Below are 19,052 nucleotides of genomic sequence, written 5' to 3'. Positions count from 1 at the left end.
AATATAAAAACAAAAAACAATTTTAGTTACATAAGGCTTGAAAACCGGTTTCACGCAAGTTGCATATAATAGAATATTTTAGCCAAATCTGTATGTTCAGAAAGGTCACAACTCCAAGGAAACAAAATGAAATATACACAGCATGTCCATATTAAATACAAAGTTTCATGACATTCTGTTCAGCAGTTTACGTGAAATTGCGCTAATAAACTGTTTCAGTAGTATATTTAATTTTGGCCAAATTTCTAAATTCAAAGGGGCATAACTCCTAGAAAAACCATCGAATCAGAAATTCCTGCGATTATGCACATCTACATTGCATGTTCTTGTTAATTAAAAAGTTTCATGAAATTCTGTTGAGCAGTCTCAGAGGAGTTGTGTCGACAAGAACAGGACTGACGGAAGCCAAACTTCTAAGTTCAAAATTAGCATAACTCCTATGAAAAAAACAAACCCATTGAATAAGAACTTTCTACAAATATGCACATCTACACTGTATGTCCTTATTAACTACAAAGTTTCATGAAATTCTGTGAAATGGTTTGAAAGGAGTTGCACTGAAACGAACAGGACTAACAGTGGCAAAATTTCGGAGTTCAAAATGGACATAACTCCCAGAAAAAAATCGAATAAATATCATCGAATACGTTATTGCTGTAAAGTGAAGAAATATGACGAAGAACATTGGTATTTACAAAGTTCAGATTGCTTTGAACCTCGTCGTCGCTTTGCCTACCCGTTGCTTCCTGGAATGTGTTATCTCGACTCCACCCACTGACACAGTCAGACAAACTTTCTTCTTCTTGATGCCTTTTAATTTGAAGTCGTACTGAAAAGAACACATCTATTATTACCTGTCGAACGGGAGGAGTAGCAGCTCACGCTTTCGTTGATTTTTCATGAACTTGCATGTTATAGTTCAAAAGACATGACAAGCCGTTATATCATTTATTCTCCAAACAAGATATTTCTTAATATTACAGAGACACCTTGTACTTCACAGAACTAAATCTCATTTCAGAGATATCGAACTAGATCTCGTTTTACAGAGATAGAGAACTAAATATCATTTCACAGAGATATCGAACTAGATCTCGTTTTACAGAGATATCGAACTAGATATCGTTTTACAGAGATATCGAACTAGATATCGTTTTACAGATATCGAACTAGATCTCGTTTTACAGAGTATCCCTTCACAGAACTATTTCTCATTTCACAGATATCTCTTATTTTATAGAACCACATTAATATCAATTTACGGGAATATTTCATATTTTACAGATATCTTTCATTTTACAAAGATATCTCAAATTTTACAGAACTACATAAATGTATATCTCATTTTACGGGAACATTTCATAGTTTACAGAGATTTCTCTCATCATACATATCCTGCATCTTTAATTTTAGAAGATTATCTCTTTGGTTACTCAGAGATATCTCTGCTAGTCTGGGATATCACTTTAACTAAAATACACCTCTTCATGTAATTATTGAAGTAAAATATTTTTTTTCTATAAGGAGATATCCCTCATTTCATAACAAAAATATCTGCTACATGAAAAAAGATATATATTTTTTCAACTTAGAAAGATATTCCTAACTTTAATTCTGGAGCTCGGTGTTTCAGAATTGACTTATGATACAAGTAAATAATTCTGGCGCTAGGTGTTTAAGAATTCTGACGTATGATACGGGTATATAATTCTGGCGCTCGGTGTTTAAGAATTCTGACGTATGATACGAGTATATAATTCTGGCGCTAGGTGTTTAAGAATTCTGACGTATGATACGGGTATATAATTCTGGCGATCGGTGTTTAAGAATTCTGACGTATGATACGGGTATATAATTCTGGCGCTAGGTGTTTAAGAATTCTGACGTATGATACGAGTATATAATTCTGGCGCTCGGTGTTTAAGAATTCTGACGTATGATACGGGTATATAATTCTGGTATGATGATTTATTTCAGTATCCCTGAAAGAAGATTGTCACGTGTTCATGTCAGCGGCACATTTAAATCCATTATTCCAGCCCCCCCTCCCCCCAACATCAGAGTCGGATGACATTCGGATGGGCATATAGCCCGAGTGGCTATGGTGTCCACCAAAGCAAAAATCTTTTCTTTCTAAAATCCACCAATATATCATTATAATTGAATAATTATTGTTTTTAACTTCTATTTGATAATTACCATTCCAATTCTTTTCAAATTTGGTATGAAGCATCTTTATGACAGGTTGGGGGGGCACTAGGAAGGCCTCGGCCTCTATCAAAACTGTCAACTTCATGATCCTTTACCAAAATTGTAAATTTCATGATCCCAGGGGTAGGAATTTGGTATCAGGGTGCGGCGAAAATGATCAGTAATTAAATGTGTTATCGATTGTACATTTTTAAACTTCTTTTTGATAACTACCATTCCAATTCTTTTCAGATTTAGTATGAAACGTTTTTGAAGTGAGGTTGTAAATTTGAGGACTCTTGCAGCTCTGGGGCCCTAGAGACGGGGCAAAAACTGCCAAAATTGACCAATTTCCAAAAATATTCTTTCCTGCAACCTCATATCTCTAAGAAAAACTAAATGCATTGTGATGTAGAGCAGGAAAACCTCTACCGAAATTGCCAATTTCAGGATCCCCGGGATAGAGGTTCGGGCTTCAGAGCGGGGCCAAACTTGGTATACATGTAGAGTATATATGTGTAAATTTCATGATAATAGGGACAAGGGTTTGATTCCAGGGTGAAGCCAAATTATTCTAGTGATCATTGTCTTTGTATTATTTGAAATACTCCCTTAAGTTTGGTGATGCACCATAAAAAATAAATGTACATTTAGGAAAAGCAGAAAAAGATGTACTAGAATTGTGAATTTCGCAATCCCATGGATTTTGACTCTTAGTCATATTGTGTAAATGTTACATATATCATATCATGTGAAACCCATCATCAGTATAGGCACTTTCGAGGGCATTTTAAGTTTTAAGAACACATCTTTTTTTGATATACTTTTGCTGAATCTTAGAATTCATCTTAGATATTCAGAACAGGAATTTTTTCCTAGATTGCAGAGCCATTGGGACTAGTAATACTTTTAACTAATACTCAGGTGACCGATAAAGCCTGTGGACCTTTTGTTATTATACAGTTTGTATATGATTGCATACTCGATCGGCTTATTCTATACCACGATTCCCAAAAACTAAATTGATAAATAAAATATTTTAATAGGAATATCGTAAACAGAGCTAGCATAGTTAGACTCTATTGCTTTTCATGAATCTCTGCTGCATGATTCATTGAAGACGACCACTTTCTAAACCGTATTAATCAAAATATCTCCAGTCAGATATTGATAAGTTGTACAAACACCTCGAGTTTCTGGTCTTCATGAGTTAATTCAACATTTACTTACCGGCAATAGATATGACTGTAAGAAAACCCCAATCATCAAAATATCGTGCTAGTCTTGAAGAAATATACAAATCTTGCTTTTTGCAATTTCAATACAAAATAATCGAAAAAAATAATACTTCCACGATCTAAAACACCACACGTTTAGATATATTTACAAGCAATAAAAATCATGGTAAAAATCAATTAATGGTGGTGTCTACGTCTTTGGGTTTCAATGGTTATAATCATGCAATAATCCTAGACGTTTTGCAATAAATGCTAGAAATTAAGAATAATCTAAACAATCATTTAGAAATGTATCTCTTGATGTGAAAAAAGATATTCGTTCAAAAAATATCTCTGTAATTTCATGAAATACCCTCTTTGGATAATAAATAGTAAAAGGTCTGCCCTATAAAATAGCACGATTTTTTGTGAAGCGATCATTTCCTGTGTCTAAGACTTAATATTATTATATATATGTAAGATATCATGTCCTTGCATTTGATGTTTTTGTTCGCGGGAAACGACCCTAAACTGTCTCAAGTTTTCTTTACACAACTTTGAAAGACTTACTCTTATTTTTCTCATGGCCGCAACTATTTCAACACGGCTGCTTGGCCTGGGTACATCTTGAGTGCCAATATACTGCAAGAGATAAATTCATAGTTTGTTTGATTGGAGGAAAAATCCTTCTGATTGAAGAATTTTGCTCCCCAGCAGTAACATGAATATGACTACAGTGTATGAAGACTAAATATCATTGATTAGCGACGATACAGAATGCATTAACTGCTGGTGAATATATAATGATTGTAATGTTTTACGCAATTGTAAGTCAATCTGCTTTGCTAACATTTCCGTGGGGAAAAATCGTGAGCAAGTGAATATTTCTGTGTGGGAGAGATTATGAAATTAACCAGTTGTTGGGATTATGGAATTTTAAAGTCTAAATGTCTTAGCTATTCATTTGAAGCAAACATATCAGTTTTAATTATTTTGTTTGTCACGAATCACATAGTAACTCGCTTCTCTTTAAACACTTTGGTCGATGAAATTCTGCCGGTAACTAGAAGTTGTGTAAGAAAGAAAAAAGACAAAAGCATTTTTTCATGATAAGTTGATATGTAATTGACGCATGACATTTCACTGGAGCGGTCGAGACAAATTAAATCAGAAACGAAAGACAAATTGGACTTTTTGGCCTAGCCGTGGCATGTGATCGATGACAATTCTTAGTTTCTCGAGATCTGTAGACAAGATTGTTTGACCGTATTCACCACACAATCTTTTCCCGTATTTCTCTTTCCCTTTCCCATTTGAAAGTATGAATTTCACACTTGAGCAGAATGTCAGGTAACTAGGCGGAAACACTTCCGCGATAGGGGAGCTACATTTGAATAACGAGTATAATCACGGCAAAGACATGTGACCATATCTTAATTTAGAGCGATTATGTGATTCATGAGAAATGTAAACGATTATTATGAGATGTGCACCCTTTAGGCACTGCAGAAGATAATTATACTCCCACTTTGCACACTTGTTACACAGTGCTGGTCATCTGAAACGAAAGGTATTAGAATGCTGTCTAGAATTGCACTATCTCGGTTGCGCAAGAACATTGAGGGACCCCCCCCCCCCCTTTCGCCAAAAATTTAAATGTTAGTAGAACTCCAGATTTGGCACCCAAAATGGCTGAGTATTTTAGCTAAAACTTGACTTTCACATCCCCCTCCTCTTCGGAAATCCTGGGGCCGTTACTGTTGGGGAATGTGAAATTTTCTCTCTGGTTTCTTATCTTATTATCCCCTCGCAAGAGATACAACATTTCTGTTCACGTGCAAACGTAAAACTCATGTGTCAGATTAACTATTGTGTACAAGTTTAAGCCACGTTTCATTTCCGATTTTACCAAACTTTTAATACCTATAGGTTTCCAGGTGAAATATAAAGAATTAGTTCCTTTATTAGCTCACCTCTTTTTAAATCTTTATATGGCAGACTTTATTCAAAAGTTTTAATATATCCCAGTGAACTTGAAATAAAAGACACCACAAACTTCCATATCTTCTTCATATTTGGATATTCTATTGAACATAGACAATTAATGGTAAACTAACAACTCAATTTTCTGACAAACGGGTTGACTTCAGCCTTTCCATATTTATGTAGCAATGTTCCATTATTACCTGTATATGATGTTTACACCAAATATTTCCATACGCGAGAGCATGTTCTGCGTAGTATAAATTTTTTAATCGATGCAGGCTAATAGTCTCGTTCAAAGTCAGCATTTCGCAAATTCTTTGGTTGTTACTTGTATAATGACCTACTTTGCAAATACAACCTGCCATTAAGTCAATTGCTGTCTGGCGTGTTTCATATTAATGGTAAGTAATTCATTACATACTGATGTTGTCTACAAATTACTCTACCTGATCAAGCTATAAGACTCAAGGTGATTGTGACCAGTCAACAGGGGATGCTTACTCCTCCTAGACACATGATCCCATCTTTGGTGTGTCCAGGGATTCGTGTTTGCCTATTCTCAATTTTGTATTCTTGGGTTTCCTGTTCATTATTTTCACTATTTTCATGAATGTAAAGGCCTCTTGTATTTGTTTTCTGGGTTCCGATTGATTTTTGCTAAGTTAATTGACGGAGGATAATGTCACTTGGAGAAAAATAGAATTCTCTTTTTCCTATGAATGTGTACAAGATTTGTAAAACTTTGTTATCCGAGTGCTATAATTTTATCAAACATGCACACATTGCAGAAGTGCTACCTACACATTGCTTTAAAGATATGTGTTCCAATCGATTTACAAGTTTTAATATGAAAGGCTAAGGTCACCGAAAAGTAAATTCCAAAATTATCATATTGCAAGAATGTGACTTGCTTTGTGGTCCTTACAATGACTTCAACCCCAATTTCAAACATGTAAAAGGGAGAATAATGTTAAGTACATGTATAATTATCACTGATAATCAAACTAAACAATGATTCTTACAACTTCTGCGCTACATTCACGGGCTTAAATTTTATATCTAAATCATCAAGACTTTCAAAAATATATTTGTGACACTCTCCTGGATAAATCTGTGGAAGTCGAGGCGGCAGGTGTTATATATAAATCAGATACGATTTTTTTTCTTCAATTTCCTATAGTGTTTTTCAGTTTACCGTTCGAAATCAGCAAACCATAAGGTTTCTTTCAAATTCTTTAATTTTTTTAAAGAACAATTTGGCATTACATTTGTAGGTGTTGACTATTTGCACTCAATTTGCCTTTACCATTGATTTGTTAGTTCTACAATTTCTCTAGATAAAAGAACCCCCAAACAAACAAAGAAGTAGAAAAAATCCCACACAATGAAACATAACATAAATATAAGGAATAGATAGATTTTCAGTATTTTTGCATTATCAACTCCGACAATTTTGCAGAATATGACTACAGTCTACAGTACAACCCAAAGAGCTTTCCTGTCTAAATCGATCTTGGAATCGATCTACGAATTGTCCCCAAGAAATAAAAAAGAAGATAGCACGAACTTATGATCCCATATATTAGAAATTGAAAGAAGACATTCTTTAACCACGAAAACAGTCACCCCGCAAATGTAGTATAAACGAATGTAAGGATACGAAATTATATAATGTATTTATTAACTCTTGTGATTATATATATATATATATATATATATATATATATATATATATATATATATATATATACACACATACATACCTTTGTCTGAAAATGGATTCCGTGTTGGAAAGCTTCGTCGTTGTGGAGAGGTATGCGCGCGTCGTACCCGTCCTCTGACACGAGGTCGTACTGCTTCTTGGACAACATGACCCTCCTTCTTCTACTGACACGTTTTCAATGTTTTCAGCCGCCCAGGAAATACAAGTATTATATGATTCTTCCGTGAAGTGGCAAACCCCTTCATTTTTGTTGTAATAAAATGTTCTCTGTGAGTGCGCGGATTATTGGAGAACCTGTATTAGAAATTCAGAAAGCAATTTGTAAGCAATATATAGAAGACGGACTCCGTGTGGTAATATAGACCTATTCCATAGCCAAATTTCAGTTTGATTATACTGTGGGGACATGATGCGCCCCGTAAAGGGAAAAGAAGGTTACCATTGTTAATTGTAAGCACATTACCGTACATGTTTTGGTATTTATTATCATTGTTTTAAAATTGTAAGCACACTACCGTACACGTACTGGTATTTGTTTGTTCGTCCTTTTTGCCCAACATGTATAATACATGTATACAGAGTGCTTTTAACATTGGGTTCTTGTTTTTCGAATAAAGTCATGCAGGACCGCAGTCACCTCGTATTACTGTTAATGGAAATCGCCTATCACTTGAAAGAACTACAATAAATAGTTGGCATACACTAGAGATGTATGGGCACCACGCAGCTAGAATTTAGTCTGGTTCTTTTTTTTCCCCGTGTGTAATGTCACTTGTTAAAAATATTTTATATAATGCTACTGAGATAGAATATCTAAAAAAAAAAAAAAAAAAAAAACATTAAAAAATATTGCTATCATATACAGTGTACCTAACACATTATATGAAGAAGAATTACATTTGTTCGAAACAGTCAAAGAAATTTCCAAATCGGTGAAATGTGATTCTTTTAATCACAGGGGCACGAGATGCATATGCTAGAACATTTGTCTATGTGATAATGAAATGAAATTGGTAGTGTTGATTAATGAATTAGTCATGTCGTGGGAGATATGGAAGGCAAGTGACACCATCATTTTGCATCATAATTATCAATATTTAAAAATTATATGTATGTGTAAATACTAATAATGATTAAAGAAAAATCAATAAAAACTGCATTGTTTGAAATTGATTCTTTTATAATTGTTATATTTTCCTGAGATTGCTTTGTATAGTAAACAATTGGTTTTAAATTCTGTTACTATTTAATTTTTAATCAATATGAATGACATACTAAAAAAATTCGAACAATTAAAAAATCATTGCAGTGGTTATCGACGAAATATGGAACCCATTCCATCAGATAATGGAATTTTAATTAGGATTTTCATGCAAAAGCTTTTTCAACAAAACTGTATTTCTTTTCTTCAAATGCGTATTGACTCTAGAGAACGGTTTCGTTATTTTCTCAGTGTATTTTCAATGGTAATTCTCATGGGATGCATTACAGAGGATAAACATCTCATATTTGTTTCGAAAACTACAGCTTTCAAGGAATTATTTAGAAATGAAATTATGAATACTTTATTAAATCAGCTGAGGATGGGCCCAGTCTTGCATATCTGCAACAGACTCTTTGTTTTTGGTGCAGTAGTTACGGAAATTGTAGATAGCACTGACTGTGATCGTAACTTACAGTAGTACGGAGAGTGTGCCAAAACGTCTGCTCCATCATCAACAGGTGATACACACCGATATCTCACAGCGCACCATCTATCACGTAAATTACAGGAAGAAACACTTGTTTACTTGTATATCGCATCTCGTCTGCTTCACTTCACGTCGAGACTGACCCCGATATACTCGGATATCTCAATTTGTCTTTTTTGTTGGGGGGTGAGTGGGTTCACGTTATTTAAAAGTTGATGTCCCTTGTTTTTAGATCATGAAAATTTTGTACATGTATTTCAAATAATCATATCTACGTAATCTGAAATTTTAAAACCTGATATGATATTCTATCTCAATTCAAATGAAGAGCCATTTCTAATTATTTTTATTCTGATAGTCCAGAGCATTTCAGTGGATCGTGGTTTGCTATCGTTCAACTTATTTTAGGAATTCGTGTTAATTATTGACCCTAAAATTTTATCCTTTGGATGTACTAATGAAAACATACCCAAGAATTATAAACAAAGGGATCTGATTCACAACCGGATACACTTATCTCTAATGAAATTCGCATGATATTATCGTAATTAGACAATTCGTGTAAAAAGTGGATCCAGCCTCTGGAAATCCGCCATTCTACTTGTTCTTACTACCTCTCATAACAGCTTTGTATTCAAATAGCATTGCACCACCCATTCTCAATAATTTCCTTATCAATTGTGTAACGTTCCCTCATATGACATTCTGGTCAGAAACATGCATGGTCACATACTGAAACTTGATGAAAGAGCGTTGGGAGCTTTCACTAACAACTAGGGCAGAATGATGAATACATTGTTCATCTTGCATCCTCTGAGCGATCATCACTATGCTAGAAGTTATGTCATGCTTGGCGCATAAACTATGTGAAACATTTCATACACTCAGATTTCACTTTCTGATTGAATTATTTTGGGGGGGGGGATATTAGCATTATTTCATTCCATGTACAAGACACGACCAATGAAAAGTACATGTGGATCAAGTGTCGTGCAATGAAACTGAACCATAAAATATACGGTAAGCTGCGTAGAATGTTCTTAATGTCAAATTCAAGCCAATCCTTATAAAAATCACATTTTTAAAAATGCCATATAACATTAAATTCACCCACTAAACACGTGCCTCGTGTAAGAAAAATCTGAGGTTTTCCCATGCATGTAACGGAAATATCTTGATTTGGCAGATCAGATGCTGGAAATTTAGCTTTACTAAATTGACTTCCAAACTGACATCTCTAATCTTGTTACATTTCCTTAAAACTGTAAATATTAGATTTTTAAACTTATTTAACCTCAAAGCTATATGAACAGAAATAGTCTGCATGAGATAAGAATGATGAACTTGATATTCCATTCGTTATCGCCAAAATGTATCTTCGGTTGTGGCGCCCATGAAGTTTGCAAAGATATTGAATTTCAATCTTTTACATGCACAAAGAAGTGTGAAATTGACAACTACGAACCCAAATAATATGAATTGAAACTGCTTCAAATCTATAAAATTCACTATGGTAAAAGATTAAAATTAAGTGCAATACATTGCAAAAATTCCTTGGTTGTAAGCAGTTTACACGTATTTTGAAGATTGTCACATTTGAAGACATGCAACGTAAATAATGGAAAACATGACCTCATCAAGTGCTACTTACAAGCAGATGCGGAGAGCAGAAACACATGGCGTCCTACAAGTGTTTATGATATCAATGTACACACTTACCTCTGGTAAAAAGAGCGAAAAGTTCTCCGTCCGTAGTGAGGATCCGATCATACACAGAGAACGGCGCGTCGATGTAAATAAATTCCCTTTGGTATTCGCCTAGATTAATACATATGCAAATACCAATATTGGCTCTAAAAATCTCTCTCTTTAAGCTCCGGACAGTAATCGGAATAATTATCAGTCCCTGCCACTAATTGATCGTGGTAATTACACTGACAACTCGTAAAACGCGGATGGGAATTCGTCAGCGACAGCATCAGGAATTCACGCGCCTCGAAACCTCACGGGGAGGTAACTCAAGCTGTCCAATATAATTTCGCTGTCAGCCGCATAAATCTGTCGTAAGCAAGAAATGTGTTTCGTGTACATTGTGATATTTGACGAAAGAGACTTAAAGTTTAATTTGTACTGATCTTTGAAAAGAATTTGTTAGGGTAAAAAAAGCACTAGTTAACCCTATTTGGGAGCGATGCCGTATTGATCGTTATACCTGAGGTCTGTTCGGTTATTGCGGTATAATTCGGGTTTTCCCGTGTCTCCTTCGCCTCAACATTAAATCTTGGGCATCCTTCTAATCCTGTATTACAATTAAACATTCGGTTCTCACCATTCCACTATAATTCCAGATGGGATGTTTTGCTAAATTGAAGATAACCGAATCTCATGTGATTTCGTAATACGTTATATGGCGTAAGATACTGTCCAAATGGGATAAGTCATATACATTCTGATGCTTATATCAGAATAGGAGAAAAGGTTGGAGAGATTTTGTACTAATATTTTTAGAATTTCGAATTTAGAAAGCAGCAAATGTATTGCACTGCATAAAAATGTTTAGTAAAGGACTGTACTTTGTAGTGAAGGGATTTACAAAATAGATATGAAGAACTATATTTTTTATTGGATTTTATACTTGTTCGAATGGTTCTATTTTCATCCCAGATAAAGTAAAACCTTTTTAAAACATGATTGAAAAATTGATATCGTACTTTCTATAGACATCGAGTGTTATTTAATTGTACATGTATGTAAGTAAAAAATATTTCGAATTTGGTAGAGGGATTTCATTATACTAAGCAAATATCAATAAATAATCTGGATAAATGTACAACTCTGTTTCGAAAATTTCAACATTGGCTCACACTTTTTTCTTTGTGAATATACATTTTTTTCATGAGAAACCACCAAATTAATTAAGTTCACGAATAGTCTAAACTGGTCCCCATTCTGGCTGTAGTTCTATGAAAACTGCCCATCGCATTAAGTCGGTTTTTGTTTGTTTGTTGTTTTACATCATATTTTGACTCATCCAAAACCATCACCGGTTGTAGGTGAAATGTCACGATTTTGACATATATGAATGATGCTCAGTCAGTCAGTGTCATAGCTGTGAGGATTCTTTGCCATGCCAACGGCGACCATGACGAAATATTCACTCGAAAGACCTGTAGTTTTCACTCGCTTGGTGTAGGAATAGTCTCTAACTGTGGTTGGACGCGGCGCGTTGAATCGCGAATCGAGCCCAGGGCGTCACGGTTGGTAGCGTTCTAACCGCTAGGCTACCCGAGTGCCTGTGCTCGAGCACTATTTGTGATTGTGTTAGGAAGAGCGTATTGGGAAAACAGAAATTATTTTTCATTGTTTTGGTACAATAATTCCTTTTTGATTACATGGATGAAAATTTCGAAGAAAAGATTTAAAAAAAAATAAAATATAATTCTTAATTGCTGTTGTCAATAAATTTCTTTTTTCAAAAATGACTTGTTTTATTAATTTACGATTTTGAATTGTGTTTTTCTCAAAAGGTACTCCCCGGAATGGCATTATGTAAGATATAAAAGGAACTCGTTATGAGAGTCAGGTATTAAATAAATTAACAAAAAGAAAAGTGGTATTGGTTTGAATATGCTATATCATTTACAAAATTTCAAAAGACAAAAGAATATTCCTAAAAGCGTAAAGATGCGTTACAACTCAAAAGAAAGGCATGATAACACGAACGAATGGCATAAGAACGCGACTGAAAGTAAATAACGCAAAACAAAGACGTAATGTGACGCGAATTTACAAGGTGTAATAACGGAAAAGAAATGCGTAAAACTTAAAGCTGACAGGTACATTTATATGATCCGATGGGCATGCACTATTTTTGTACATAATTACTTTAAAAAAGATTAATTAGTTTTTAGAGTTATTAACTTTCCCTTCATTACATGCTTGGAAACATTTGCATGTTAAAAAAAAGTGAGAAAATTATATAAAAGGTAAAATAGTATGGAGCGCCAAATTAACATAAACTCAAGTAATTGAAGATATCATCAATTAATTGAAGATATCATCAATTCAATTATTGTCCTCTTTAATTGAATTAATGCGCGCATTAAATCAATTATTGCTCCCATCAAATGATTTAATGCGCTCTTCAATTCAATTATTGCTCTCATCAATTGAATTAATGTGCTCATCCATTGAATTAATGAGAGAAATAATTGATTTAATGCGCGCATTAATTCAATTATTGCTCTCTTCAATTCAGTTGATGAGAGCATCAATTGAATTAATGAGAGCAATAATAGAGAGCCAATAAATGAGAGCCAACGAGTGCCAATATTTACCAATATAAGTTCAATAACCCTTTTATTATATAGCTAAAGTATTTAGTTGTTAAATTACATCCCTTTTCACTCAAAATATTCCAAAATAGACGAGAATTCATCAATATTGGCATCTAAAGTGAGTGTGCAATATCAGCATGCATTTCTTAACTGTTCAATATTAAACCCGTCATTGATGCATGAAGCAGATTTTGTGAATGGGGATATCATCATTTATGTACAGTAAAACATTTTGCTTAAGTAAATATCAAATACCGGCTCTGTCAGATTCGGAGGACCATCGTCTGCCATTTTGGCTTGTTTAACGTCGTTACGGTAAGGTCAATATTGAACGCGCATACTCGGAATGTTTCGGGCGCACACAATTTACGCAATGCAAAGTTAGCGTTCAATAAATCCTCAGGATATTGAACGCTAACATTCTCTAGATTTTACGCAGATTTTATATTAGACTATTTATTAGCTATATAATAAAATCAATTAATTGCTCTCATGAAATGAATTAAACCGCGCATCAATTCAATTATTGCTCTCATCAATTGATTTAATGCGCACATTATATCAATTATTGCTATCTTCAATTGAATTGTAGCGCGCATCAATTCAATTGTTGATATCATTAATTCGATTGAAGATATCATAATTAAATTAAAGCGCGAATCAATTCCGCTGAAGAATTAATGCTATCATCAATTCAATTAATGCGCGCAATAATTCAGAATTGAAGATATCATTAATTATTTGAAGAGATCTTTATTTAAATTGTTGCGCGCATCAAATGAATTGATGATATCTTCAAATAATTGAAGATATCTTCAATTATTTGAGTTTATGTTAATTTGGCGCTCCATAAAATAGTGGGTATGTATAAATTATATATTGTCTGTTTGGCGTCTATAAATAGTTCCACGCGCGTCAGGTATGATGTATGTACATTGTATAACTCAGGCGTAACTGTCTAACTTTTAGGCTGAATGAGTGTAAAAACAAGGAATTACTAAGAGGTATTTGTTAATTTTATTTCTCTTGAACTTATTGCACGGTATTTTATATAATATAACAAAATACACAGTTTTACACAGATAAGACCACTGGTGATTTGAAAATCTAAACTGGATACGTGATTTTCACTTTATATGACCAAGTGACGGTTGTTTGTATACACCGATTTAAAGTCAAAGGCGAAATAATGTATGACATGTCATACAACCTCATAAATACGTACGTGCGTTTTTACAAGGTGGAAAAAATTGTCGAAATTCGAACCATACAACTTTCAATTGGAAGATAACGCACATCATAGGCGTTATATAACGCGAAAAAAGGCGGATTCATTGCCCCAATGATACAAATCAAAGGTGCAATAACGTGAAATAAATACGTGTCAATTAACGAGAAAGAAATGCGTTAAAACGCGGGTTTAAAATAAGTTCTTACGCAAACGAAAGGCGTTAAAAAACACAAAAGAAAGGCATATGGTATTATGATATATAAACAGTGTACGTAGAATGTGATTCATGATAAAATACAGTCTCTATCCAGAGTTATCGTCTAGACGATTTTTCAAGATTTTGAAAACGGTAAAAATGTTGGAAATATATTCGTAAGTTAATCCTTATCAAGTCAATGTCAAGTCTTCCTGTGACACAAGAAGCCTTGAATTGCATTGAAATCCTAACACTAATTCTTCGATTATACTATCTATAGGTAGGCATGTATGGTGATGGGAAAGAAAAACTACAATAAAATGCTTGCCCTACATTATACTGATATTTCATTAGTTTTATCTTAGTAACTATGCAAAAAAGAAGGATTTACACGAGGAATAACACTGCTAATTTTAAGACGTTGACGTAGGTACATATATAAATATGAGTGTAAGGAGCGATAACTCTGGGTAGAGATTGAATATCTTCCTCTTCAGCGAAGTTCGTCGTGTTCGGGTACTTTTCAAAATATACACGTATTTTTTCCCATGGCTTTACCCTTACATATGAAAGGTGAAGACAACGAACAGCGATCAATCTCACAACTCCCACAAGCAATACAAAATAGATAGCTGGGCAAACACGGACCCCTGGACACACCAGAGGTGGGATCAGGTGCCTAGGAGAAGTAAGCATCCCCTGTCGACCGGTCACACCCGCCGTGAGCCCTATATCCTATTCAGGTAAACGGAGTTATCCGCAGTCAAAATCAGTGTGCCAAGAACGGCTTAACAATCGGTATGAAACATGTCAGACAGCATTTGACCCAATGATAGGTTGTATTGACGAACTAGATCGTTATAACGACCATATATTTTGCGAAATGCTGATTTAAATCGAGACTGTTGAAATCCCTGTACCATCAACTTGTTTGTCAGTAGCTTACCTCGATTTAAAAACTGACTACGCAGAACAAGCTCTTGCATATCGAATCAGTTGAGATATATAAACACCATATGCAGGTGATAATGGAATATTGCTACATAAATATGGGAAGTTGACGATGGAGAAGCTGAAATCATCCCGTTTGTCATACAGTTGAGTTGTCAATTTGCCGTTAATGTCTACTTTCAATAAAATATCTAAGTATGAAGCAGAAGTGGACGACTCACAGGGATATATCAAATCGACATATGAATGAAAGTTATTATTGTTAATAGACAAAACGTCATCGATATATCGAAATGTCGAATTGAAGGCCACAGCGAGAGATTTTTTCTTCTCACGTAGAAGTTTTTGAATAAATTCTGCTTCATATGAATATAGAAAGAGGTCAGCTAACAAAGGAGCACAATTCGTGCCCATGGGAATTCCAACAGATTGTTGGAAGACCTGATCACCAAAGACTACGAAGATATTGTCAATGAGGAACTCTAGCATATTTTTTATTTCAACTTCAGAGTACTTGTGCTTAGAATCAGAGTGGTGTTTAACAAAGTAAATTTTTGAATGACTGATCATTAGATATGAATATTTCCGTTTTCCATTTTTGTTGAAGAAGCAACTGTCTATAGTGTCAAAAAGTCTAGTCTTTCATTTATCGTGAGGAATGGTCGTGTATAGTGTTGAAAAGTCATATAGGTTTTAATGTTATTGATTTGGGAAAACTTCTGTGGTTCTTCATAGATGTTTCATTGTGGAAAAATATGCTATGTTTACCTAACTATTCTTTGCTTACATTTCCAATGTGTTTTCGCCTTTGATAGCTCTACCAATAGTAATGATAGCCATTTCCTTATGAATCTGAAGCATTTGTGAACAATACACGTTTGAATTGAGAGAGAGAGAGAGAGAGAGAGAGAGAGAGAGAGAGAGAGAGAGAGAGAGAGATTTATAACGGCTGATAACCGGTAATTCCAAAGGAAATGAAAATTGCTTGAAAATATAAGAATTCTTCAATACATGAGAATATGAACAGCATGCTTCATGTCGGCATACTTTTCATGAGTGCTAACGCGCTTCATGAAGTATGCGTCGCAGCTCACGCCTTCATGTTATTTCAAAAATGAAATTTATTTCTTAATGTACAATTGTCTTCTGTTTAGATAGTTTTGAATTCCTTGGGAAAATCGCCGGTCTCTGTATTTATAAAAACAAAAATCACCGTAGCTCTTGGAAAAAAATATTGGGACAGACTAGAAAGCTACAGATCCACTCATTTAAAAATTTAATATATAAAAATTCTTAACATACTCTCCTGCTATACTTGTATAACGATATACATGAGCGGATTAAAGGATCTAATTGAAGATGGGGAGACATACGCCAGTTTCGAGACACGAACTCTTCTGTATAGGAAGTGCATTTAGTGGAACTTTGAATGCCTAAGTGGGACAGAGTGGATATACAGCCAACTAGGAAAACGATGAAATGTATTAAAAGCGGCTTCTCTTTAAATATGTAAATGTGGGAAATACTAAATTCTATCGAAAGAAATGTTTTACCAAAGTGGAAACATACAAACAATGTCATATTTGCAAGAAATATCTTGGATATGGTACTTATGACCAGCGAAATAACGTGATACGATAAGAATTCTATGTATTTAATTACACCCTAAATACTTATCACTTACTTAGTTTGTGTATCAGTCGAATTCGGGTTATCAAACAGCGTATGAGAAACTTACTGAGTACATTCACTTACGCTGTGATGAATATCTGTCCCACTCCCGCGTGTAAACAAATTCTTTCGCGCCTTACTATGTACGAGAGTTCTCCGAAGGGAAATAACTCGGACGTATCTCGAAACCGGCGTATTAAAGGAAAGGAAACATCGACAGGTGAAAAGTTCTAAGTGCTTTCGGAAAGAGCTACACTCTTTTGTAACTTTTATCCGTTAATGAACCCTGAAAAATGAAAATATATTACATTGCTTACTTACAGATATTAGATATATATATATATATAGAGAGAGAGAGAGAGAGAGAGAGAGAGAGAGAGAGAGAGAGAGAGAGAGAGAGAGAGAGAGAGAGAGGTTGTGTGTGTGAACTGTAGTCACTATTTTCAAATTTATAATAAAAACAAAAATACATTGAAAAATCTGTATCACACCCCATATCAACCCTCGACGTTTAACAGTCCTTGGGCCTAAGACCCTCGGTCTGGTATTGGTGTTTCGTGTTGAATAGGAAGCTGTCCTTCATTGGAACAAATTTGAATCACCTTCATATCGGGATGCTATGTACCCAGTTTGTTACATTAGAGTAAACGTATGTATGTACATGCTGTCTACATATAAATGAAAGGTGAAGATAACGAATAGTGATCAATCTCATAACTCCTATAAGGAATACAGAGTTGGGCAAACACGGATCCCTGGATATACCAGAGGTGGGATCAGGTACTTAGGAGTAAGCATTTCCTGTCGACCGGTCACACCCGCCGTGAGCTCTATATCTCGATCAAGTAAATTGAGTAATCCGTAGTCAAAATCAGTGTGCCAAGAACAGCTTAACAATCGGCATGGAACAAGTCAGACAGCATTTGACCCAATGATAGGTTGTATTGGCAAACTAGATGTAATATGTTTGAAACTGTCCTCGTGGTTCTTGAGAAATATTTTTTTTTAAATGTAAACATTCATATTCTTATTTATGATTCTCAATTATCTATGTTTAAGAGCGTGTAGCCCTTTATTCAAGGATGTTTTGTGCCAAGTTTGGTAGTAATTGGTCAATCAATTTCTGAGAAGTTGATTACAGGTCAAAAGTGATGCCGACGACTCTGACAGTAGACGGACAAAAGATCAGAAAAGCTCAATTTAGTCTTTTGCTCGGGTAGGTTAAAAAGTTATAAAAAAAATACTATCATTGAAGAATTTCCTACAAAATGACGTGACTACTGTTAGTATTTTGTCTTGTTATAATGCATGTAGAATAGGCCACATAGAATTAATTTTTAGATTCTCATCCCCGCCCGCCCCTCTCAAAACGTCCCGCCCCACTGTCTTTTATTTTGTTTTAAAAAAAAAGTGTGCAAAAAAAAGTATCGCCAAAAAAAAAAAATCGGGTTCGGTATACAAAAAAGTCCGATCATTTCAATGGCTGCCTGACATATTGGCGCGTTGTGGTTGTGAAGTGACGTTTGATTCCAGTCATGTTTGTAATAATCAGAATTCGGAAAGATGTGGTAGTTGTAAAGAACTGGTGCGGTGTGATTTGCATTTAAAGAATAAAAAATAAAATCCACCCACCCGCCCCATTTTTTTTGCAAATCAGGATGAGAATCTAAATATTAATTTTATGTGGCCATATTACTATTTTTGTCCAAAAGTGAATAAAAAAGGTAAGTATCAATTGCAACCAATAGATAATTTTATATCAGTAAAAATTAGATAATATGAATATTATTTATTAGTCGCAGTTTTAGTAGTCGAATCTGCACATGCAACAAGAATTTCTTATCTTGGACTCTAACCTA

The 19,052-nt window shown here is 34.6% G+C and overlaps 1 protein-coding gene across 5 annotated transcripts in view; it reads right to left on the bottom strand.

Annotated features, from left to right (window-relative positions):
• LOC125681159 (carboxyl-terminal PDZ ligand of neuronal nitric oxide synthase protein-like) overlaps positions 1 to 12,614 on the bottom strand; it is a 30,125-nt gene extending 17,511 nt beyond the window's left edge. The window contains exons 1-4 of one of the 5 annotated variants that reach the window (XM_048921106.2): positions 10,527 to 12,614; positions 7,157 to 7,410; positions 3,978 to 4,049; positions 737 to 829 (exon numbers count right to left, since the gene is read on the bottom strand). In XM_048921106.2, the coding sequence (XP_048777063.2) occupies positions 737 to 829; positions 3,978 to 4,049; positions 7,157 to 7,264 (273 nt within the window). In that variant the 5' untranslated portion in view covers positions 7,265 to 7,410; positions 10,527 to 12,614. Of the gene's footprint in view, positions 1 to 736; positions 830 to 3,977; positions 4,050 to 7,156; positions 7,411 to 10,458; positions 10,480 to 10,526 lie in introns of those variants that run through there. The other 4 variants (XM_048921107.2, XM_048921108.2, XM_048921109.2 and 1 more) reach the window with 4 other exon arrangements.
• Positions 12,615 to 19,052: the final 6,438 nt, after the last annotated feature.

Source organism: Ostrea edulis, chromosome 2, assembly GCF_947568905.1.
Source record: "Ostrea edulis chromosome 2, xbOstEdul1.1, whole genome shotgun sequence".
In the NCBI taxonomy this organism is placed as follows: Eukaryota; Metazoa; Mollusca; class Bivalvia; order Ostreida; family Ostreidae; genus Ostrea; species Ostrea edulis.
This window is presented reverse-complemented; position numbering and strand designations above follow the sequence as displayed.